This window comes from Octopus sinensis, linkage group LG7 (assembly GCF_006345805.1).
Source record: "Octopus sinensis linkage group LG7, ASM634580v1, whole genome shotgun sequence".
NCBI classification, from domain to species: domain Eukaryota; kingdom Metazoa; phylum Mollusca; class Cephalopoda; order Octopoda; family Octopodidae; genus Octopus; species Octopus sinensis.
In genome coordinates this window covers 3,115,176-3,139,815 of record NC_043003.1, presented here as the reverse complement: position 1 = coordinate 3,139,815, position 24,640 = coordinate 3,115,176, and the positions used below count along the sequence as shown (strand labels likewise).

The 24,640-nt window shown below is 37.9% G+C and overlaps 1 protein-coding gene across 1 annotated transcript in view; it reads right to left on the bottom strand.

Moving 5' to 3' along the window:
• Window positions 1-18,017: 18,017 nt before the first annotated feature.
• The window catches only part of LOC115214328 (dentin sialophosphoprotein), a 17,833-nt gene continuing 11,210 nt past the window's right edge, over window positions 18,018-24,640 (bottom strand). Inside the window, exons 2-3 of the mRNA XM_029783508.2 lie at window positions 20,139-20,330; window positions 18,018-18,782 (exon numbers count right to left, since the gene is read on the bottom strand). Coding sequence (XP_029639368.1) covers window positions 18,376-18,782; window positions 20,139-20,298 — 567 coding nt within the window. The 5' untranslated portion in view covers window positions 20,299-20,330 and the 3' untranslated portion in view covers window positions 18,018-18,375. The remainder of the gene's footprint in view (window positions 18,783-20,138; window positions 20,331-24,640) is intronic.

Genomic DNA, 24,640 nt, shown 5'->3' with positions numbered 1-24,640 from the left:
TTACTGGTTGGTTTCGCATCAAGAATACAATGGAATGTCAGGCAACAAACCGATTATATAACTTTACGCTCATCAGAGTTAAATGATATGGAAAGGAAAAAGGCAACTAGGACAGTCACCATATTCCTTTCCATATCGTCTAACTCTGATGAGCATAAAGTTATATAATCAGTTTGTCACCTGACACTCCATTATATTCATTTCACGAAACCAATTGGTAAGATCAGCCATGGTGGATATTTAATGCATACGTTTCGAATAATCTACCCAATCTACTGACAGATATACAAGTTCATCTTTTCCCTGGTTTACACATGTATATATGTATGTGTGTGTGTATATATATATATATATATATATATATATATATATATATATATATATATATATAGTATAATAAATTTGTAACATATTTGTAGTACAATAAATTTATATATCTGTGGGTGGGGGGCACAAAAGTGAGTGCATGTATATATATATATATATATATGGATATATACATGTATGTAAGTGTGTATATATATATATATATACACTCACACACACGCATATTTACATATATAAAAATATATGTATGTATACATATATGTATACGTACATATATAATAAATTTGTAACATATTTGTAGTACAATAAATTTATTATATGTATACATACATATACACGCACACACACAGAGACACACATAGACACACAACCACACACACACATAAACACACACAAAAGATGTGTGTGTGTTCAAAAGGAAGTTGAAAATGCACTTGAAGTCATTAAGAAAATATAAATTACAGTTACTTAACCAGTTTCACAACTTAACGATTTTGAAAAAGATTAGGGTAGGATAGAAAATTCAGGTGTTTATTTGTCTAGATTCCAAGTTTTTAGTGGATGTTTAACAGAAATTTCATGTCCCAGTTCTTCATATTTGGCAGTGGCAGCTGTTGATAAGAAAGCTAAATATCAAAACCTGCTTGATGTTACACTTGGTTACTTTCATTTCTTTTTCTGTCCACGTAGTTCCTATCCGTATTTTATTTGCTGATTTAATCAGAATAATAAAATGAGAAGACTAACAGTTTTGGTGATTTGCTTGTACACACACACACACACCAAAATGTTTACCAACTTCCAATCTTGTCATATTGTCTCTGTTCTGACAATATATATATATATTAGTAGTATTAATTATTGTAAGATATATTATTAATTAGTGTAATGTATATGTATGTGTAAATATATATATAGATATGGATATATGTGTAGGATGTTCACAAGATATTGCAATTAAAGTGGTTTGAAACTATAACCGTTGTTGTTGTTAACTAATTCATTGACTAAATCATCTTAAACTGTACACAGTTCATTTGTGATCTCTTTTCAACGTGAGGTATTGAACTCACGTATAACATCATTATTAACTCTCATTTTAAGGTGGCGAGCTGGCAGCATCGGTCGCACACCAGGCAAAATGCTTAGCGGTATTTTGCCTGTCCGTGAGTTCAAATTTTCCTGTCTGTGTATGTATGTATGCAGGTGGAGAAGGATTGTGCATGAGGGGACAGCCACTTTTGAGAAATCTCGAGTTGCACATGAGAAAGTAAGGAGGGATGTCAGGAAGGGCATCGCTGTTACACTTCCAGATGGGAAGGGTCTTCCTATGATGCTGACATGCAGTGTCTGTGCAAGACCCTGCCTCAGTAAAGCTGGACTCATGAGTCATCTTCGTAGTCATAAAACGAGACAGATGAGTGACAACCTGGCCACTGGTGGTGGTGTAACACACCATACTAATCATATCTGTCAGGCATGTGGAAGAGAGTGTAATTCAGCAGGAGGACTTAAACGACATGCAAAGGTACATGAAGCCCAGTTACAACTACAGCCGGCTATTACCGGTAAAGGTTTTAGTTGCTAATTCTGTACAAGACATTGTAGATCTTTAGCTGGGCTAAAAAGTCACATTCGATCACAGCACCAGTAACAGTTAAACTTCGTGCAATGGCCATACTTGATAACGAGGGGGCAGCCATAATAATGTATCTATGTATGTATGTATTTATGTAATGTATGTATGTATTTATGTAATGTATGTATTTATGTAATGTATGTATTTATTTAATGTATGTATGTGATGTTTGTGATTCCACACAGTTTCTGTCAGCCAAATTCCTTCACAAGGCACTGATTTGCCCTGGGCTATAGTGCCAGACACCTACCTAAGGTGCCCTGCAGTGGTACTGGACTAGAAACCACATGATTGAGAACCAAGTTCTTCAGCACAGAACCACGCCTATGCCTTATATATTTTGTAATTATTAATTATCTGCTAATGAACGAAAATTTATGCAAGTTTTGTAATGCATAAAGAAGTGGAGCACCAGACTTTTTGTTCTAGGGGTGGCTGCGTGGTAAGAAGCTTGCTTCCGAACCACATGGTTCCAGGTTCAGTCCCACTGCGTGACACCTTGGGCAAGTGTCTTCTACTATAGCCTCGGGCTGACAAAAGCCTTGTGAGTGGATTTGGTAGACGGAAACTGAAAGAAGCCGGTCATATATATATATGTATTTTGGTGCAAATGGTTTTGTTATGCCATGTCGAGTTTTATAATCCTGTAAATAATAATAATGGTATTTATATAAACTTAAAGCTTATGGCGATTACCATGCAATAATTAAGGAAAATAGTCTAATGAGAAAATGGTTAAGCAATAGTTAATTTAGATAAGATACGAAATAGAGAGTGAAGTGTATCTTATCTTATCTAAATTAACCATTGCTTAACCACTTTCTCACACCATCTCCAATGAAAGGATATAATAAATATCCTGGAAACAGCTGTAAGACCTTCTATCTATAAATGTTCTAAAATCTTCACGGCCTTGGTTTTTTATCTCATTCTGAAAAAAGAATTTTTTTGTATATGACCTACGTTAGACTCCTATTTGCATAATCACAGAACCTGGAGCTTAGCTATAGTCTGTCCATAGTACTTACTCAGCATTACCTGACACCTTTGGGTCTTTTTGACACCATTACCTCTCATATACATATATATATATATTTAGCAAAAACAATTAAGATTCAAATGAATTCAAATGAATGCGGTACTTAACTTAGATACACTAGGATTCTTTATGGTATTAACCATAAAATTGTGTGGGGTGATTATAACCAAGAAAAAAGCAACAAGAATGGATCGGTAGTTTAGTACAATTGTTTCATACTATAAACATTTTATTTCAAGCTGCAAATATTACAGCAAATATAACGTTAAGTATTCATCAGCTAAATCACATATAGGTTTTCCAAACATCTTAGAGTGTAAATATCCTTATGAAGTTATAGAAGTGAGTTCCATGAATCTGAAGTAAGATTCCAAGCAGACCATATATGTTTTCCAACAATACAAAGTTTTTAAAATGATTATTAACATCCCAGAGAAGATAAATCTACTCATAAAAGTGTGGATATAAGTTCCAAGAGACATGAGGAAAGATGCTGGTCATACCATGGTTAAGTTTGCATCTAACTGTTGCAGGCAAAATTCTATAGTAGCAAGAAAGACAACGGTGGGTAGGTTTGGCTAAAGCAAAGGACATCAGGAGGAAAGAAATGGGGATGTAAGAAGGAATAAAGATACCACAGACAAAGGTCAGTCTATATCCGTGATGACAGAAAATCTAGGTCAGTGTAGAAGGAATCTTAAATTCAGAAAAGAACTGTAAGTTTGACCAGCTTTGAACTGAAAAACTCATAGAATTAAAAATATTTATATATGTGAGAAAAAATAAGTTCAAAAAGAGCAATTCAAACTTTTTGACAGATCCAAAAAGAGAGAATGATTTCTGATAAAGATTCATCATATTCATAAAAAAACAGCCGGAGTAAGTAATAAGAATATGAAATTAATAGTTGAAAAATATCGTTAAAGGTATAAAGATACCATGAACAGGTATTAAAAAATGGAGAATTAGGTTCAATACAAAATTGAATCCAATTTTCTATTAAATCTAATTTTTTATTCAACAACTTTTTCTCCCCTATTTTTTTTTTTATACCTATAACAATATCTTTCAAATATATATTTATGTATATACTCAGACATAAGTTTCATAAACTACAAAATATAAATGTCCACACTACCACACCTGAAACGTACCTGTTATAACTCTTTATCTCGATTTGAATGTATGTGGAGGTATTTAGAAATGTCCAAACTTATTTCTGCAAATGTGCTAAGCACTGATGATGATCATAGTTTAATTAATAAGCGTAGGGGCGAGGTAAATGCAATAAAAATAGGCAGGGTCAGTGGGCCCCATTTAAGCGGCCCTTCGGAAACTGAACCTCTTTACGATACTCCCTGGGAGTTCATGGTATGAAATTCATTGACATTGCCCCAATTTGCTCGCCAATGCCATGTATTTAGTTTAAAAGGCAGTAAAAATAAGAGGTCAGTGGGGCCCCAATTAGGCGGCCCTTAAAAAAATATACCACCCCTTAGGACATTCCCTGGGATTAGGGGAGTTGCTGGTTTGAGTTTCATTGTCGTTGCACCAATGGCCTAGGAGGAGTTAACGAACATCAAAACGTAACGGAGAGAGAGCCATCACTCAGATTTATTCAAGGATTTAATCTCCTCTCTCCACAAATCAATGTTGATGCAAACAAATAAACGTCATCCCTTGCAAATCTCCATCCCCACCTCACCTGCCTATTTACGAAACTCTTGGCATTGACGTTTTACAAGGAAGAACTGATATACCAGCAACTTATATATGTCTTCAAAGCGTTAGAAAAAAAAAGTGATAGATGCAACTTGAAAATATGTTCATGGTACAAGAGATTATATCCTACTCATATCGATTTCTAATATTGACGTAAAACCGCTTTTTTGCAAAGGATATTGGATGATTAACACGACTCCTCTGTTTGGTTAGGACTTTCCTTTATCGACTCCAAAAGAAGGATCAAACTGGCTTCTCTGAGATTTAAATTCAGAATGTCAAGATTGTTAACTGAACCCTGTGGAACATTTTAACTAATAAATGAATTCTTCTTTAAAATATTCATTAGAATAGAGGAAAGCGATCCATTGTTTCTGTTACCGATGTTTACGTTTTGGTTTAAAATTCTGCTGAAGTCAGTTGTGCTTTTCATGCGATCGAAATTAATGAAATAAGTACCCGTGAAGTACTGAAATCAATGCTATTGACCAGCCGTTCCCATCGTAATTGCTAGCCTCATATCTGGATCAGGAGCTGTTTTGAAATATCTGTTGTTAGAAACTAATAAGGGAAACTATTGAAGCAAGGAGATGGAAATGGCTGGGTTGAGTTTGACCCTATAAACCAAACCCAGTTGTCAGGATCGCTTTGCAATGGATTCCAAAAAGTAAAAGAAGACAGGGCCGACCAAAGGAAACTTGGCAGAGAGCAAAAGATCTTAAAAGCAGAGTTTTAACAATGGAACTAGATGTCAAAGATGCTTTCATTGTTCGAAGGTGGAAGGATCTTGTTGTCACCACATGTGCCACGAGGCACAATGAGAACCAAATGAACGAATGAATGAATCTTGTTAGAAACAATTATATAGGAATATTGATAGTGTTTTGGAATAGCCGACCCTTCAAGTTCCATTCCTTGCAGGAAAGGAAAACGATACATTAGTCTGCTAAATCTATCAATAAATTTGACAGACACCTAGGTATTTCAAACACTCTGGAATTCTTTCCTATGTCTAACACCAGTCTTTACACTCAGCCATCACTGTGTCTTTCTGGTCACTGTATTGACTAACCACTGTCTAACCAAGAAAGTACACCTTATATTTTACTAATTAGTAACTGATCTGACCAAAATTCTGGCAAATTACCAAGACTGTCTTCCTTGGCCTGCCTCTTTACAGCCATGACACAAGCAAAATCCGTAACCTAAAACCTCACAGATGTTTAAACCTAGTTACGCTTCAGCAGTACCGACTAAAAACTATTGCTTACGTCTTCTGGATTAACAAAAAAGAAAGAAGGAATGCTTCAAACATGGCGCAGTCCTCAAGCTTTCCCTGGCATTCACATTGCATTAGAAGAGATTCTCTGCCAACTTTCTACCACGTCACCTTTCATCAAAGTGTTGCTTTAAATAAAGTTCCTATCAAAATGAGCTTCTGCATTTGCTGCCTGGTTGGTTTCTGACTTTATACAGCTTCTGATTCTATATTCCTTTCAAGCTATCCATTTCCTCAATAATTGTCTTTAAAAAGGTTCACCCACAGTCTCCCTTATCACTCCATGCAGCAAAGACTTTGACCTACCGGACGCCCTTCAACTTTTCTAGAAGAAGCACTCCAGAGCCATCGCATGTCTTTGCCAAGCTCTACAAATTCTCTCTCTTTAAGTATCCGTTTCAATGGATCACTTTCCTCTGAAAACACGCACAACCAAGACTTATGGCTAAACATGGAAACTTTTCTTTGTCAGTTATCGACCACCCGTTCTCGTTTCTCACATCTCCCGATCGATAATAATCATCTCAATAATTCTCATCCTTTGTACAGAAACAGTTCCTTTGCATATTTGCTCTTTTCCCCCATAAAACAAACTTCATGCATATTGAACTTGAGAACTACAGTGACAGTAACATCCTTACAACTGACACCAGCAAAGTTACCTACCACTTCTTGCTGAAGCTGCCTTTCCCTTGGCCCTCACCCTCATCTGATCATTTATGGTAGATCAGGAATTTCATACCAGATACATGATTCGGCTATATTTTAACATACTTTTTTGCCAATCTGTGCATACTCCTCAGCCAATTATGCTAATCATGTAGGATGTTTGAATATGGTTAAGGAGGGGAAAAAAGACATTTCATCGATGAAGATGTTAGAGACGGTTTAAAAGCAAGCAAAAAATATTCAAGCTAGGACAAGTAGCCAATAGATCAATAGCTCAATAGCTCAATAGATCAATAGGACCTACTTGATCGTGTCTTATCCATTTCAGTAAACAGAGATGAACAGCTTTGCGAGAAATATCTCCTTGTGATTTTCTTCTTTTTTTTTTAGCAAAATCAATATCATCTCTTTAAAATATTTTTCTTTTCGTATGTTGTTTTTGTATTGGTTTTTATGTGGCGTAAGAGGCTGTGATCGATGACGGAGACGGGGAAAACAATGTCCCTCTTGAGCACGTTCAAGTTGACCACTACTGTAGAGTGAAAAAACATGGGCAGCGTAGGAATTCAGAATGGGATGGAAACAGCAGCTGAAGAAAACTTACAATAAAGCTTTAATTGAAACTTCCGCCCTTCCCCCCACCCCCATTTTCTCCCAAATTTGTTTATTTAAAAAAATTTTTTGCCAAAATCTATTTTCTTTTCTTCTTTTAACTGGATATAATATATATATATATATATATATATATATATATATATACACACACACACACACAATATCTTCCCCCCCCTCTCTATCTATCTATATATATACACACACACACACATATATATATTATATATATATATATAATATATATATATATATATATATATATATATAAATATATATATATATATATATATATAAATATATATATATATATATATATATATATATATATATATATTATATATATATATATATATGTATGTATGTATGTATGTATGTGTGTGTGTGTGGTGTGTGTGTGTGTGTGTGTGTGTAGGTTCGAAAGTATACAAAATAAAACAGACGCAGGCAGAGGGACAGCAAACAAACTGTTTTACTTTTGATGCTCAGAAAAAAGTCGAAGAAGTCTTTGACGTTTCGAGCTTAGACTTCTCTATGGAAAGGAAGGAAGAGGGAAAACAGATGGGGAGAGGAAAGAATGGAGAGGAAAATATGTGTGTATATATATATATATATATATGCGTCAGTGTGTGTATGTGTTCAAAGGAAGTTTTGGCAAGATTTCTGCCCATCCCTCCATCAAACCACCGTTTTTTTAAAACTCTTTTTTCGACACAAACCCCCATTTTTCGGTTACGAGGAATACAATCAGCAAAAAAATTGGCAAAACTCGACATTTCTAAATTACCACCCCGACCCCCTTTTCCTTCATTTTCATCTTTTTTAAGAAATTTTTTTTTCATAAAATATGCGGAAAAATACGGAGATTATGATTCTGACAAAAAATTACCAAAAATCTTTGTAAAAGTTTTTTTAAAGAATTTTCTCTTTTCTAAATATGCGGAATAATATGGACATCAGGATTCGGGTTAGGGTTTTAGGGTTAGAGTTAAGGTCAGGGTTGTAGGGTTAGGGTTAGGGTTTTAGGATTAGGTTTTTAGGGTTAGTGTTGCGGAAAAAAGTCAAAATTGAAGAAGTTGGGTGGAAAGGGGGAGAGGGAATTTTCACAATGCCGACTTTTGGCAATTTTCCAGAACCTCCCTATCTGAAAACGGGGATTTTTGGCAAAAAAAAATTTTCAGAAACAAATTTGAGAGAAAATGGTGGTGGTGGTGGGGGGGTCGAGTGAAGTCTTTCTAATGGAGATTAGAAAGAACATTTATTATTAACAAATTGGTCATCTTCGCTTCTTACTGCTGTGTCACAGCTTTGCAATGTTCCTCAACCCTTATTTTGAGGGGACGGCATGTTTTTCTTTTCTACTCCAACTATGAAGAAAAGAGAGGAAGAAGCCAATAAAGTGTCTACAGTCTGTCTACCCAATGTGCAAGGCCCCTCCGAAAAGATACAAAAGATCTGCGGCCCATATGAATGTCAGGAGAGTATTCAAGAGTAATACGACACTTTGCAAATATCTCCTTAGAGTAAAACCACCAACAGAAGAGAACATGACCAAAAACTGGGTGTACTCCATCCCATGCATCTGTGGTAAGTTATACAAAGGCGAAACATGCCGTCCCCTCAAAATAAGGGTAGAGGAACATCGCAAAGCTGTGACATGGGGAGATATTGATAAATCGGGTATAGCTGATCATGTATGGAAAAATGGAGACCACCTCTCCCTGTGGGATGAAGTTTAAATAATAGACAGGGAACACCACTGGAAAATACGAAAACTCAAAGAAGCAGCACATATGCTTGGACACAACAACCTCCTAAGCAGACCGAGTGCAGATATGAATAGCATATGGGAACCGGTATTAAGGAAGGATAGGAGAATATTAGATTTATAATCCCTAAAAATTCACTCCATAATTGCTCATGGGCATATGGCGTAGTGGTTAAGAGCGCAGGCTACTAACCCCAAGGTTCCAGGCAGTGAGCTGAATGATTATAATAACATTGAAAAATACCTTAGGAATGAGAACCCAGGTTCGAAGTTTTCCCAAGACACCCGATGAAGGCCGAAGGGTATATCAGCTTGTTTGTTGTGTTAGCAAACAAGATCAGGACAAATATCCGTCAAATGTAAATAATTTATTCCCCTTGAAAATATATTGTTTTTACCTTAATTTGGCATGCAACATGTTGCCACTTGTTAAATTGTAATTACGGACATAAAAAAAATTCTAACGGTTGCTCAAGGCGCGCGCACGCGTGTTTGTTTGTGGCCCTGAATTCCAGACGATGCACTTAATGAACTTCTGAAATACGCAGCCATAAAACCTGCAATCTTTGATCGTTTTAACTGACGCTGATGGAAATTTAAATGCTTGAACGTGAATATTTGAACATTTCTGCTCTTTCCAGTGTTTTGATGTTGTTGTACCTGTGTTTAATTCGAAACCAGTTTTGTTGGAGAAGATCTGCGCTCAACAAACAATGTCGCTATCGTTACCAGCCACACCACTTCGATCCAACACGAATCAATAAAGTTATTAAACAATAACATTCTGGATGGTCACGGATTGACTGCCTTTGATCATCTGCTAAACGTAGGTCATTGCAATACATCAATTTAGTTCAAAATTCATTTGCCACTATTTAACGAAGTGGTTCCCAAATTTTTTCAAGCTGCCGCGCCTTTGACACCCGGGACACATTCCTAACGCCCCACTTCACCTTCCCCCACCACAAATATAGACCATTTTCTGCAGCAAATTCAAAACAACCGTATTTCACAAATAAAACCTAAACCTAATTAACCTGTTGATATTTTTGTTTTTACATCTAACATCCCATTTTGGCCACCCCATCATCATCCCACTTTTCTTCAGAGTCGGATCTTTCCACCGCCCTTAAGGGGACAGTACTGCCCGCTCTTTGGGAACCACTGAGACCAAGGGTTTCTCAACTGGGTTCCATATAGCCTCTGAGGGTCTATATAGGATTTGGAGAGGGCCACATAACAAATTAGTAAATTGGGGATCCACAATAGTATTTTTTTAGGGGCCCCTGAAAATATTTTGCTTTCGATGTACATAATTGGGATGTATTGCAAGAAACAGCTGGGTTTCTTTCTCTAACATTTTACAGAGTTGAACCTACACAAGTGTGAGAAAAACAAAATAGAAGTTTCTGTAAAAGCAGTTTTTAAGCATCGAATGAATATAGGGTCCACCAGAATGAAATAGTAATCAAAGGGGTCCATAGTAAAAAGAAAAAAAAAATGGTCGAGAACCTCTGCTAAACGATCTTCTTATCCGACAGGAATTCTGGTTGGACATTTTACTATTTTTAACAGAAGACGGAAGAGTAAGGCTTTTGTCATCTAAAATTTGAAATTGCGAGCGACAACGAAAAGAACTAGCCATCGCAGACCAGGTGAGATCTGTACAGGTAAAATTCAATCAGGGGAGGGGCTAATGTATAATTTCTGATTTTTCGTTTTCTTCCTCTTACATTTGCAAGTGTTGCATTATCATCCTTTTGTAATGTTACATCATCTTTGGATGTTTGTTTTTTTCCGGCGTTCGAGCATGGGTACGGAGTTTCTAAAATCCATGTTAAAATTATATTTTTTTAAAATCCGTGGCCCACCTCACACTAGCGGGGGGGGGGGGCTATAGGGGCAGCACTTTTAAAGGGATGGCATTTTTCATCCTGTTGTAGGCTATTGTTGTAGACAACATGTGGTTTTTGTGGGATCCGGGGGCGACAAACGGAAGTGCTGCTCCGGGCGGTCGCCTCAAAAAGTTCCCCTTATGGGGCGTCTCTTCCCCACAGCGCACCATTTGAGTATCATTAATGTAAAAACTGTATATAAAAGTAGAACTCTTCATAATTCAGAGCCCTTTCAGTACCTTGTTTCTCGACAGACTGATGTTGGAACTTTTCAGTTTGGTGCTTATTGTTCGATTTTATTGAAAAGCTCCGCAAAGAAATGGTTGTGGTTTTCGTGCCAATTGAGAAAACCACAGTCATTTGTTTTATTGAGAAATTGATAGCAAAATGTTGTGAACCTTTAAAGATTCCGTTTGTTTTTCGGTAATTTTGGCTGATAAAACCCATCATAGATTATGGAAAATCATAATTTATAATTCGTATATGTTCCAATAGTAACTAATAGATACCATTTCGGGTCAGGTTAAAGCTTAGGGTTAGAGTTAAGGTTAAGGTTTAGGATGAGGATAAAGCTCACGGTTAGGGTGGTAAATGTTAATTTGTTTACTTTCCTTAAATAGTTTCCTTTTTAAAAAATGTTCAAAACATTTTTATTACTAATTTTCTCAATAATTAACGAGCTCTTTTCACTAAATTGCGGTGACAGATTTCGTAGGAACTAGGTTTACAGTATAGAAAACCACTAGAACCAAGGCGGTACATAACTTCGGGAGATAACAAAGAATTTACTGTTTCTCTATGATAAGCACGTCAAGACCTATATATCTTTAAAAGATAACTTCTTTGACTGCAAACAAATAAGAGTTTATTTCTCTTTTTACTAATCTGTACTAACATGGTTGTTTATTTTCATCCATTAAATTTTACGTAATCGAGCCAAACTAATAACCAGCGAAGGAAAACAGCCGAATTCTTTCTCTTCCTCGTATTTCACACCACCGACAGACAGAAATAAACAAGAACACAAAGGAAATGTTAGTCCTTTTTACGATAAGACAAGAATGGTCACCATTTGAATGTCTTTAAAAATAGGTTTGGTCGATTGAGGTTAACTTCGGTCTGAACAACAGCAACGATTTATAGAGCTGAAAGTCTGTTCTGTGAGATACATAGGAACATCAAAATAGTTTTGATAATTCAGAAAAATTAAATATATTTCTACGTGTCTACGGTTTTGCTGCACTTGCCTATGTTTTCGCAGCAGTTCTTTAAAGATTAGTTATAAAATAACACAAATGTTTCAGACAAATTTATACTTGTTCAATGCAGACTGTAAAATATTGATAAGCGGTAACTATTTAATTTAATTAATTAAACTGGTCTCGTATAGGTATTGCTATTAACTGAAGATGTTTATCATTTTTTTTTCCTTCGAGGCTCATACATTTTTCTTACCATCCTCTATTTTTAGACAAAATTCTGGTCTACTATTTCCCCCGCTTTCACTTCCAAAACCAATATGATTCATGTTGATATAATCTTAGATTTTCGCTACTTTTCATACAATTATTTCACTGGTGGTAGATTCTTTTTGGCTATTCTACAATAATACGACCGAAATGAAAGATGGTGAAATGTTCCCAATATATTCTGGGCTGTCCAGTGGCGTTGCTTGGACATGTGCTGCCTGAGATAACCCCTAAGTTTGTCGCCTGTGCAGGATTATCCACCAGACTGCAAAAGTAATGCCTTTATAAAAGTGTGACCCTTTGCCCCCAACCTTAAGCTTTGCTATAGGCACTTATTATTGAATTTCCTCAATCATATTATGGTTGTAGCTCAGTTTCCATAAAATTCATGGTGTCTGTGTTTTGTTTCCGGTGAAACTTAAATGACCGAAGTTCCCAATTCAATATGTTTAAGAGGAGGTTGCTTAAATTGATGTGAAGGAAGCCCACGTCTACAAATCGTGAGAGCTGTACAAAGCTGTTTCTTTGGCTCGTCGTCAGAATGTATTTTCGTTGTCTTTTCTACAACTATTTCCATGGTCATTGCTCTGACGAACTCTCTGGACTTGTATCCTCTGTGAAAACCTTTAAACGTACCACCAGGTTCGTAGTTTCTTTGTTGAGCTTCCTGTAAGTCATAAGTCTTTTTATTCTAACAACTTCTTTCCTCCAACTGCTTCTCCCTAGAACTCACAAACGTTGTCTTGTTTTCTTCTGGTCAGTGATATTCAATCCTTTAAGCTCTCTGTCAATTGGTATCCCTTGAATTTGTTGACCCATTCTTTTCCCCTTCTGTAGTTCTTTATGCTAGAGTAGTTTCAAGCCTTGTTTAGGATAAAATCATAGCAAGTGACCTGATCTGAGATTGTGTGCTGAAACAAAAGCAATTGCAGCATGGAAGCCATTTAAGAAACACACAAAAAGCCGTTCGATTCACTTCAACATTTAAATTTAATTTGTCAAAATATTTTCGTCGCTTTGAGACCTCGACCTGTTCACTGACAAAATTCCGTGCAGCACCTTCCACGCTGCAATTGTTCATATTTTTTTTTTAAATCGTTAATTCAGAAAGGCAGTTGAAGGAAAGATTCATTCAAGCATCAGGAAAAATATTTTGCAATTTGCCATTACCATTATGTTTTCTAAGTTTTATAAATTGTGTAGCCTGAAATAATACTCTACGCAAAAAACAAGCATTTCTTTTTGAAAGCAATAAGGCCTGGGTAAAAACACCCGACCCGGACAGTCTTCGACATGGGCTTGGGTCCATTGGACAATATAGTGATGTTCAACATTATCAGTTTACCCACATTAGGATGACCCCAGAAAAAAAATTAACTTCTATAAATTTCAGTCTTGACAATGGATTAGGCAGTTCTAGTAACGCTAAAGAATACACGTACGTGTAATATATACCTACATGCATGTATGTGTATATTTGTGAGTATATATTTGTGTGTGTTGATATCAGACGTTTATTTCACTCTTATGTATAAACTGCAGGAGATGCTCAAAGATGAAACCTTTCTCTTGATGTTGACTAATGCTAACACTGTTTAAAAGCCTTCCGTATCTTCAGATATGTTGGCATGATTTCTAAGGCTGGATGCCCTTCCTAATGTAAATCATTTCGCAGAGTGTCCTGGGCGCTTTTTTGTGGAACCAGCACATGAATTTTTTTAAAACCTACCTCAGCCTAACCCATCCCCCTTCATCCTGGTAATTTTGTTATCTCTGAATGTATGAAAGGCAAATTTTGCCTGGGCAGGGTTTCAATTCAGAGTATAAAACCAAAAATGTAGCACAAGGAATTCTACGAGGGTGAGTCAAAAAATAATGCCATTTTCTTTAGGACAGGTATAATTACCAACACAGGAACATGTATCATACATCAAAATGAAGCTGGTCCTCTGTGGATCACATCCCTACTTCTCAACATAGTCACCATTTCTCTCAATAATAATGTTCCACCTTCGAATGAGAGCATGTATCCCTGTCCTGTAAAATTCTGTTGACTGTTCTTTGGGCCACTTCTTCACTACAGTTTTCACTTCCTCATCACTGGAATAATGCTTGCCTCTCAAACCCTCTTTCGTGGCACCAAAGAGTGATAGTCTGGTGCCTTTCATCATTTCAAGGTCAATAATTTAAGTACCAGTTGTATACTGGGGTCGATCTAATCGACTGCCCTCCCCCCCACCCACTTCTCAAAAATTTCGAGCATTGTACCCAGAATAGAAAAGAATATTTAAAAGCGGCAAGCTGGCAGAAATGTTAGCATGCCGGGCAAAATGCTTAGCTATATTTCACCTGTTACGACATTCTGAGTTCAAATTCTGCCAAGGTTGACTTTGCCTTTCATCTTTTCAGGGTTGATAAATTAAATACCAGTTGCGTACTGGAGTCGATCTAATCGACGGCACCCCTCCCCAAAAACTTCAGGCCTTGTGCCTAGAGTAAAAAAGAATATAATTAACTCAAATATAATGTTGAAATATAATTTTTAATATAAATAAATACAATTTGTCATTTATATCAAATATTCATAATCTTTCATGTGGTGCTTACATGTAGTGATTACATATATTTCACATGGTCTTTAAATATAATATATGTTCACATTTTATAATATTAGTTGATATTTCATAATAAACAGTTGAAATGTTGTACAGTAGCCTATAACTTCTCTGGAGAATGTTCTTTTGTTCTGGCCCCTAATCAATTCACTACAAAAGCAGGTTTCCCATTTCTAAGAGAAAAGAATGGTTTATGTTCTATAGTCTTTTCATTCAGCAATTTGGTGATGTATGGATACATTTTGTTGGAATGAGATTATGCGGCACAGCTGTTGGCATGGAAACGGTTTGGCCTGGCAGTCAGCACATTCAGTCTGTTTTGGCAACAGTAGTTTTTAGCACTGGAGGCAAACACACACACACACATATATGTAGAAATATACAAGAAGAAAGAGTGAGAGAGAGAGAGAGTCTTAACAATTTATTAATTGAAAATGGCTGGCACAAACACTTTCCCTCTCTTCGTGCACAGCGTAGCTGTGTGGTTCTGAGTTCAGTTCCACTGTGTGGCACCTTGGGTAAGCGTCTATAGCCTTGGGCTTATTTTTCTCTATAGCATGGCACCGCTCTACCAGTGGAGTGCCAGGTATATGGTCAAATTTGTCAAAGTGGATTTGTGGTGATGGGAATAAATGTTTCAGTACTTAAGGCACTGGGTGGTTTTATGATTTGGGGAGCAGTGGCGGACTGGGTCTAAAAATATTAGTTGCCCGGAGACTACAATTACAATGCTATCATTTATTTTTTTTAAGTATTCTCTTCAACTGTCTACAAACACAGCCAGGCGGAAATAATGCATTCTTCCAGGAGTGAATAAAAAATTCTCAAACTTGAGGGGATGGGCCCCTTAGATACTAACATGAGCCCCCATATATGGATTATAATGGCACAGGGGCCACTTGCCATCGGGCAAGCTGGCAACTTGGCCAGTCTGCCACTGACGGGGAGTATTGGGATGTTTTTAAGTTTAAAGTAACATCTAAAAATTAGTGGTTTTATGGGAATTTTCCAAGGTAATGGATAGGTTGAGATTAGAGAAGAATTTGTGCAGATCTTTCCTAATTCATTCTAAAGAGGATTTATTAACACCCTTGGTGACTAGCAAAGCATCTTGGCTTTGTTGTCTCATTTTATGTAACATATAGATGCTCATACATGACTTGCCTTAGACTCCTTGCTCATGCTGTTATTGAACCAGGAGTTTAACAGTGGTCCTTCTGTAGCACTTACATAGCCGTACCTGCCTTTTGGGTCTTCTGGATACCAAAACCATATATATGCACGTATGTCTTTGCATATATGTGTGTATATATATATATATATATATATACTAGAATTAGTACCCAGCCTTGCCCAGGAAAGTATTCACAGAAATGTTTGCCAGTTTGTAAAATAGGAATTCACGGTACTTAAGCATGTTTTTTTATATTTAACCTAACTTCTGGACTTATTTCATTGGAACTATCCAAGGAATGGTAATCTATTTACACGGGTAGAAGGTTATTTGAAACAGTTTTTATCCTGAAAAATTACCTTAATTTTATTTCAAAGTGAAAGAGAAGAGAAAGTGAAAGGTGTATGAACGTGTATATGACATAGACGTGGATGTGAGAGAGAGAGAAAATGTGTGTGTGTGTCACTTACACATACATGAGAACACACACGTTCACTCACACACACATGCTCACGTATATACAAGATGTACGCATATGTATTGATGTATGTACGTATACATGACAACACACTCCTTTCCTCCTCACTGTCTCTCTCTCTCTCTTCCTCTCTCTCTCTGTCTGTCTCTCTCTCTCTTTCACACACACACACACGCATGTCCATTTCTAATACATCTTTCACTTTCTCCTCTCTTTTACTTCAAAACAAAAGTAAATAAAAAAAAAAAAACTCTTTAAGGAAATTAATGAATTCCGGAGGATGAAATCTCATTCAGTTAAAAATATTTCCAAATGATTAAAATATTGCCTACATCAAAAAGTCGACGGTTATTTTTTCTTCTTAGATAGTGCGAAGACAATGTGTGTGTATATGTCACAGATAGTGAACAGGTGTTTGTGTTGATTGACATACCTTGACATTCATTATATGTGTGTGTATTCTGTCTGTGTGTTGACGTCATGGAAGCCAGGTATCTTTATCATCAAGAAATAATAAATATTGTGTTTAATTGTTTAAATAGAGGTTCAAATATCACAAAAATTTGTACTGCGCTGCCAAAGGTAAGTATGAAAATAAATATGTAAAAGAATTAAGATAAAATATGCTATTTCTGAGATATTTCAGTTACACACAAACATCCCTTAAGTTTTAGTATTATCAAGATATATATAAGGTGACAAGCTGGCAGAATCGTTAGCACGCCAGGCGAAATGCTTAGCAGTATTTCGTCTGTCTTTACGTTCTGAGTTCAAATTCCGCCAAGGTTGACTTTGCCTTTCATCTTTTTGGGGGTTGATAAATTAAGTACCAGTTGTGTACTGGGGTCGATCTAATTGACTGGACCCCCTCCCCCAAAAAATTACAGGCCTTGTGCCTATAACAGAAAGGATTATCAAGGTAGATATATGCACGTATGTCTTTGCATCTGCTTCTTCTCCACCACTGTTTGACAACCAGTGCTGGCATGTCTACATCCCCATAACTTAGCAATTTGGCAAAAGAGACTGATAGAATAAGTACCAGACTTCAAAAAAACAAAAAAGTACCGGATTCAGTTTGTTTTAGTTAAAATTGTTCAAGGTGATGCCCCAGTATGGCCACAGTCTAAGGATTGAAACAAATAAAAAAGAAAAGATAAAGAAAGATACACACATAAAGAGAGAGAGAAAGAGAGAGCAGAAGAGGAAGGAGAGAGATAGCAGAAGAGGAAGGAGAGAAATTGAAACGTGTGATGTTAAATAAGCCAGCATCAAATCAGGGATGCCAAACAGGCGCTGCCAATACAGTTGTGCCAAAATGTCTTGTACCCCCAAAGGGGTAATTCTTCATTGGATGGTCTTTGGGCTGCAATATGTTCGTTGTTGAAACTGTTCTATAAATGTTGCATTGCTATGAATGTGTCGTTTTATATGGGAAGGCTTTTAATTCATATTTCCATGACAACAATCCTGATTTTCAGCTTTAGTTCCCTACTCAAGAGATATTACAGGAATGTCTGTTTAGCTAGAGTTTTAACATTATTCTCTATGAATTTTGTAGCAAAAAAATATGATTAACTCATTGTAATCTTAGCTTACAAAGGCACGTAAATAAGAAATTTGGTAAAAAAAAAACCAAACTTAACTGCTTTGAATTAAGCCTAGAAGTCATGATTAAAACAAAAAAAATTAAGATTCAGCCAATTTTTCCATTTGACTTCTGCTTCTTCTTTTCTTTTTGGTTTCACTTAAACTACTTGGTACCTTTTTATGAAATAAGGGGTTACATATTGTGTGACTAAATAGAGGAAGATTCTTGGTCGTATCCAGACTATTTTTGTTTAAAAAGCCTTTATTGAATTCTTCAATATGTGTACGATTTGACTTTATCCTTTTAATTAATTCCTCGATATCCGATTCAGATGAACTGTTGGAATCGTCTGAGCTGTCAGAACAATCTGAACTGTCTGTTTCTTCTGATGTTTCTGAACCAGCTTCAGGACCAGGCAAATGTTTTGAAGAGGCTGAAGATTCAGAACTCTCAGAACTTTCTGAACTATGGTAATCCAGTCCATCTTCATCAGAAATGGAACTGTCTAGATAATAAAAATAATAAAAAAAAAGAACACTGTAAATAATTTCAGACTTTATCATTTATCATCTATATATAATAATACATGTGGGAGTACTGAAAAGTTCCAGGCTTTAAGGGTATCGCGAAAGGCCTTGTCGGAGACCCAATCTTCTGAATTTCTTTACAGGACTTTGAAAAACTGAAGGACTGTGTGGATCTGGAAAGGAAATATGTTCAACAAAATCATAATTAACTGATCCTCCTCTATTTTCTTTTACCTAAAGCCAAGAACTTTTCAGCAACTCCCTCAAATGTATCGGAATATATTCATAATATATATTATATGGGCACTGGAGTGGCTTTGTGGTAAGACGTTTGTTTCTCAATCACATGGTTCCAGGTTCAGTCCTACTGCATGGCATTTTGGGCCAGCAATGCCTAGTGAATGGATTTGGAAGACAGAAACTGAAAGAAGCCTGTTGTATATATTTATAACTGTGTTTGTTCATTTGGTGTCTGCATTATTTCTCTGCCACTGCTGCTTGACAAATGGTGTCGGTGTGTTTGCATCCCCATAACTTAGCAGTTTGGCAAAAGACACTAACAGAATAAGTACCAGGCTTAAAGAAAAAGTATTGGGGTCAATTTATTCAGCTAAAAATTCAAGGCAGTGCCCCAGCATGGCCACAGTCTAATGGCTGAAACAAGTGGAAAAGATAAAAGATGTTAATATATTACTGATTACTTCTTGAAGCTCAAGTCTACCACACAGAAAACAGACAATCCATTTTAGAGACCGCCATAGTTTCAACCACAAGTAAAACAGAGCAGTAGACAATTTTAAGTGTCACACACTGGGATTAGGTAGGCCCCATTACATCTCCAGCACCATCTACTTCACTCTCTCTCTCTCTCTCCTCTCTCTCTCTCTTTGACAATTTCTCTATTTTTCACTCTAAATCTCTCCCTCCTTCCTTCTTTGTCTTACTAAGATGGCCAAGTATCTCCTCTATAGTAAGACAACTCTCCCTGTCCCTCTATCATACCCTAACCCCTCTCCTGGCACACAATTACTTCCCTCAGTTTCACTCCTTCTCTCAACTAAGGGGTCTTTGTCTTGCAAGTTACTCAGTGACCCCTCTGGTTCTAGTGCCATGTAAAAAGTACCCATGCTGGTACCACATAAAAAGCACCCAGAGCACTCTGTAAAGTGGGTGACATTAGGAAGGGCATCCAGCTACAGAAACCAAGCCAAAACATATGGCTGAAGCCTGGCACAGCTCTCCAGCCTTGCCAGCTCCAGTCAAATATACAATCTTTATTTAAGAGACCAATTATTTCATTTGTCCTCAGACCAAATACAAACTAGCAAACAAACCTGATGATTCAGCAGGTATTTCCTGTTCAGAAGATTTTTCTTTAACATTTTGCTTTTGGGGTAACTTTGCATCTGATTTTAAAAGCAGTTCAGTTGTCGGACGTTTCCTCGTTTTCTTGCCAAGCGGTAAGGCATTGGTGCCACCAATAGATTCAGCCATTTTGACAATATCTCTTCTTTGTATTTTGAAATCTACAAAAACAATACAGTACAAAACAGATATACAACAAACGTTCATTAGAATCAGCAGAAACTCCACCCTCTCGGACATTTTCTGCTCATCATTAAGTAATACCCACTTAGTCCAATTTGTGTGAATTTTCCTGATATGTTAGACCTAATTTCCACCTGAATTCTTCATTCGTAATAAATATTTCTGAATAAACTATGCTTGAGAAGACCTGTTGAATCCAATGAAACCATTGTTGTGGCCGATGCCAGTACTGCATGACTGGCACCTGTGCCGGCGGCACATAAATAGCACCATTCGAGCATGGCCAATGCCAGTCTCTCTGGACTGGCTCCTGTGCCAATGGCACATAAAATGCATCATACAAACACGGTCAATGCCGGTGCTGCCTGACTGGCTCCTGTGCCGGCAGCACGTAAAAAGCACCATTCAAGCATGGTCGTTGCCAGTGCCACCTGTCTGGTACCCAGGCTGGTGGCATGTAAAATGCGCCATTCGAACATGGTCGTTGCCAGTGCCCCCCGACTGGTTGATGCTTGTAGAGGTTACACCGCGTGGGAAGTTAACCTGCAGGTTCAGGAAGGCTCTGAGGGGCAGCAAGCTCAACATTAAGGTTGTTGAGAAACCAAGGAGGTCCGTCAGATCACAGTTATATAAAACAAAGCCCTTCAACAAGACCACAGACCTATTTGTACATTATCTGTGCATTAATAACCTTCATAAAGACACAATTACAGATGCAAAGAGATGGGGAAGGATATTTCTTTCTCTTTCATCATCCGAACCCTGATAACATGAACAGGAAGGTCAGCAAAGGAATTGACTCTTGGAGAAACATGGAACCAACTTCATGTTATAATCTTTATCATAAACAATCTCTTCTCTTATCTTTTACTTGTTTCAGTCATTAGACTGGGGCCATGCTGGAGCATTGTCTTGAAGAATTTTTAATCAAATGAATTGATCTCAGTGTGTGTTTTTTTGTTTTTGCCTCATACTTATTCTATCAGTCTCTTTTGCCAAATTGCTAAGTTACGGGGACGTAAGCACACCAACACTGGATGTCAAGCAGAGGTTGGGGACAAACACACACACAACTGGTTTCCTTCAGTTTCTGTCTACGCAATCTACTCAAGGCTTTGGTCGGCCCAAGGTTAAAGTAGAAGACACTTGGTGAAGATGCCACACAATGGAACTGAACCCAGAGCCATGTGGTTGGGAAGAAAATTTCTTACTACATGGCCACACCTGCACCTAATGTATACTTTTTAAAAAAACATTGGGCATAATGACCAATACTTGACCAAATACTTTAGTTGAAAGAAAATTAGACAAAATTACATTTTCTACAATTGACACGAATAAATTAAAACCACTTTCCTTCTGCCAATCCTTCAAAGACATCCAACAAAGCTTTGGTTGACTTAGGTCTATAGAAAACACTTGCCCAAGGCACCACACTGTGGGACTGAACCCAAGACCACATAGTTGGGAAGTAAACTTCTTATTACACAGCCACAACTGTACTTATCGACCACACCTACGAATATGGATTAGTATATTTATTCTAGGCCATTTCACAATTGATTTATTTTCTTTGTTTTAGATTTTTCTTCTTCTTTATCTGTTGTTTAATGGCTCTGAATTATAATTCCCTTGTGCTTATAGAATAGTGTTGCACGTGGTGGATTGGGTGTAAAGGTATTAGACGTGGGTGGCAGTAGGTCTATTATTAGATGTCCTTTTACGTTTGTGCACAACTGGACGTATGTGGGTTTATTATGATATGATTTTGACTTGACTTGAGACAGCATCCACCCGGGGTGGGTTGAGCTGGCTTCATTCATCCTCAATGCTGCATCTCTCACAAACGCCGACCAGGCCTGGCAATTTGAGCCTAACGACCGCGTGATCCCCAACCACTCCTTATTCCAGCGGTGAACGCCGTAGATATGGGGGCCTAGGTTGGGTTCCAGATCAGCCTGGACTGTCATCAGCCAGGTTTTTCGTTGTCCACCACATCGCTTTCACCAACCTTGAAGGGGAGCTGGGGCAATTGCTTCGTAAATGAATTCTCCTGGTTGACGATGGAGGGCATGACCCAGCCAACGCAGATGTCTCGCTAGGATGACTTGTCAGAGGGAGGTGATTCTGCACTGGTGTCACACTGAATTATTATGATATATCTCCCTGCTGTAGATTCGTATTATCTTTTAACGAGTTTTTTGGCCAGAGCTCTGTCACCCAACTATTTATAGATGAAAATAAAATAAGATAAGCTTATCTTTTATGAAGTAGAGCACGATATTAATTTTATCCGATATTCTGAAATAACTACAGGGGTATCAAACTGCTGGATCAGGTAATGAAGGTCACAGAGAAGGTCATAGCCCATCTCATCAGGGAGAGAGTCTGCTTAGATGAGATGCAGTTCGGTTTTGTGCCAGGTAGAAGCATCACTGATGCCATATTCCTGGTTCAACAACAGCAGGAGAAATACCTAGCTAAAGATAAACCCCTCTACATAGCTTTCGTGGACTTGGACAAAGCCTTTGACAGGGTCCCCCGATCCCTTATCTGGTGGACGATGCGGAAACTGGAGATTGATGAATGGTTAATTAGGGCTGTACAGGCCCTATACAGAGAAGCTGTTAGCAAAGTTAGGATTGGGAACAGGTATAGTGAAGAATTCCGGGTATAAGTAGGGGTCCAGCAAAGTTCGGCCCTCGGTCCCCTTTTATTCATCATAGCCCTCCAGGCAAAATTAGAGAAATTCAGGACAGGTTGCCCCTGGGATCTCCTCTATGCTGATGACTTAGCCCTCATAGCAGAATCATTACCGGAACTAGGTTTAGAATCAAAAGGCCTTAGAGTCAATGTAGCAAAGACCAAAGTCCAAGTAAGTAGGAAGGCTAACTCAGCACACAGGTAGGTGGCCCTGCTCGATCTGTAGAAAAGGTGTAGGTAGAAACTCCATAAGATGTACCCAGTGTAAGCTATGGACACATAAGAGGTGCAGCAACATCAAAGGAAAATTAACCGAGAAGATAGCTTTTGTGTGCGGCAGATGCACAGGTGCAATACACACCATTAATACTCAGAGAACAGATTCCATTACACTCCTTGGGGAGAAACTTGAAGTAGTTGATAGTTTCTGCTACCTGGGTGACCAAGTTAGTAGCAGGGGTGGATGCTCAGAGAGTGTTACCACTAGAATAAGAATAGCCTGGGCAAAGTTTAGAAAGCTTCTTCTCCCACTGGTGACAAAGGGTCTCTCGCTCAGAGTGAAAGGTAGATTGTACGACGCATGTGTACGAACTGCCATGCTTCATGGCAGTGAAACATGGTTTGTGACTGCGGAGGACATGTGTAGGCTCGAAAGAAATGAGGCTAGCATGATCCACTGGATGTATAATGTCAGTGTCCATGCATGACAGAGTGTAAGCACCCTGAGAGAAATGTTGGACATAAGAAGCATCGGATGCAGTGTGCAGGAGAGACGTTTGCATTGGTATGGTCATGTACTACGGATGGATGAAGAGATATGTGTGAAGAAGTGCCACTCCCAAACAGTTGAAAGAATCTGGGGTAGAGGTAGACCCAGGAAGACATGGGACAAGGTGGTCAAGCATGACCTTCGTACGTTGAGCCTCACAGAGGCTATGACAAAAGACCGAGACCTCTGGAGATATGCTGTGACTTTGAAAACCCGACAAATGAAATGAGATCATGGCTTGCAGGATGGCCTGCTGCACTTGAGGAGACCTATTGTGTCAAGTACATCACATCAAAATAAAAATCGAATTGATATTGTAGTTAAGACACCCATGCCGGTGACACATAAAAAGCACTGTTTGAACATGGCAGTTGCCAGCGCCGCCTCACTGGCATCCATGTTGGTGACACGTAAAAGCACCAACCGTTCGTGGCTGTTTGCCAGCCTCCCTTGACCCCTGTGCCAGTGGCACATAAAAAGCACCCACTACACTCACAGAGTGATTAGGAAGGGCATCCAGCTGTAGAAACACTGTCAGATCAGACTGGAGCCTGGTGCAGCTTCCTGGCTTCCCAGACCCCGGCCGAACCATCCAACCCATGCCAGCATGGAAAACGGATGTTAAATGATGATTCTGTATTCTTTCTCCTACTGTAACCACTTTTCGCTTTGGTCCCCGCTCCAGTCACCTCCGGATTCGCCTTCATAAGCTACAAACTAGGGAAATAAAATCGTTCTCTGACCAAAGTTCGCCAGAGAGTCATGAAATGGCACATTCTTGGACTTTTTAAAATGTTTAATTCCCAAGCAAACAGA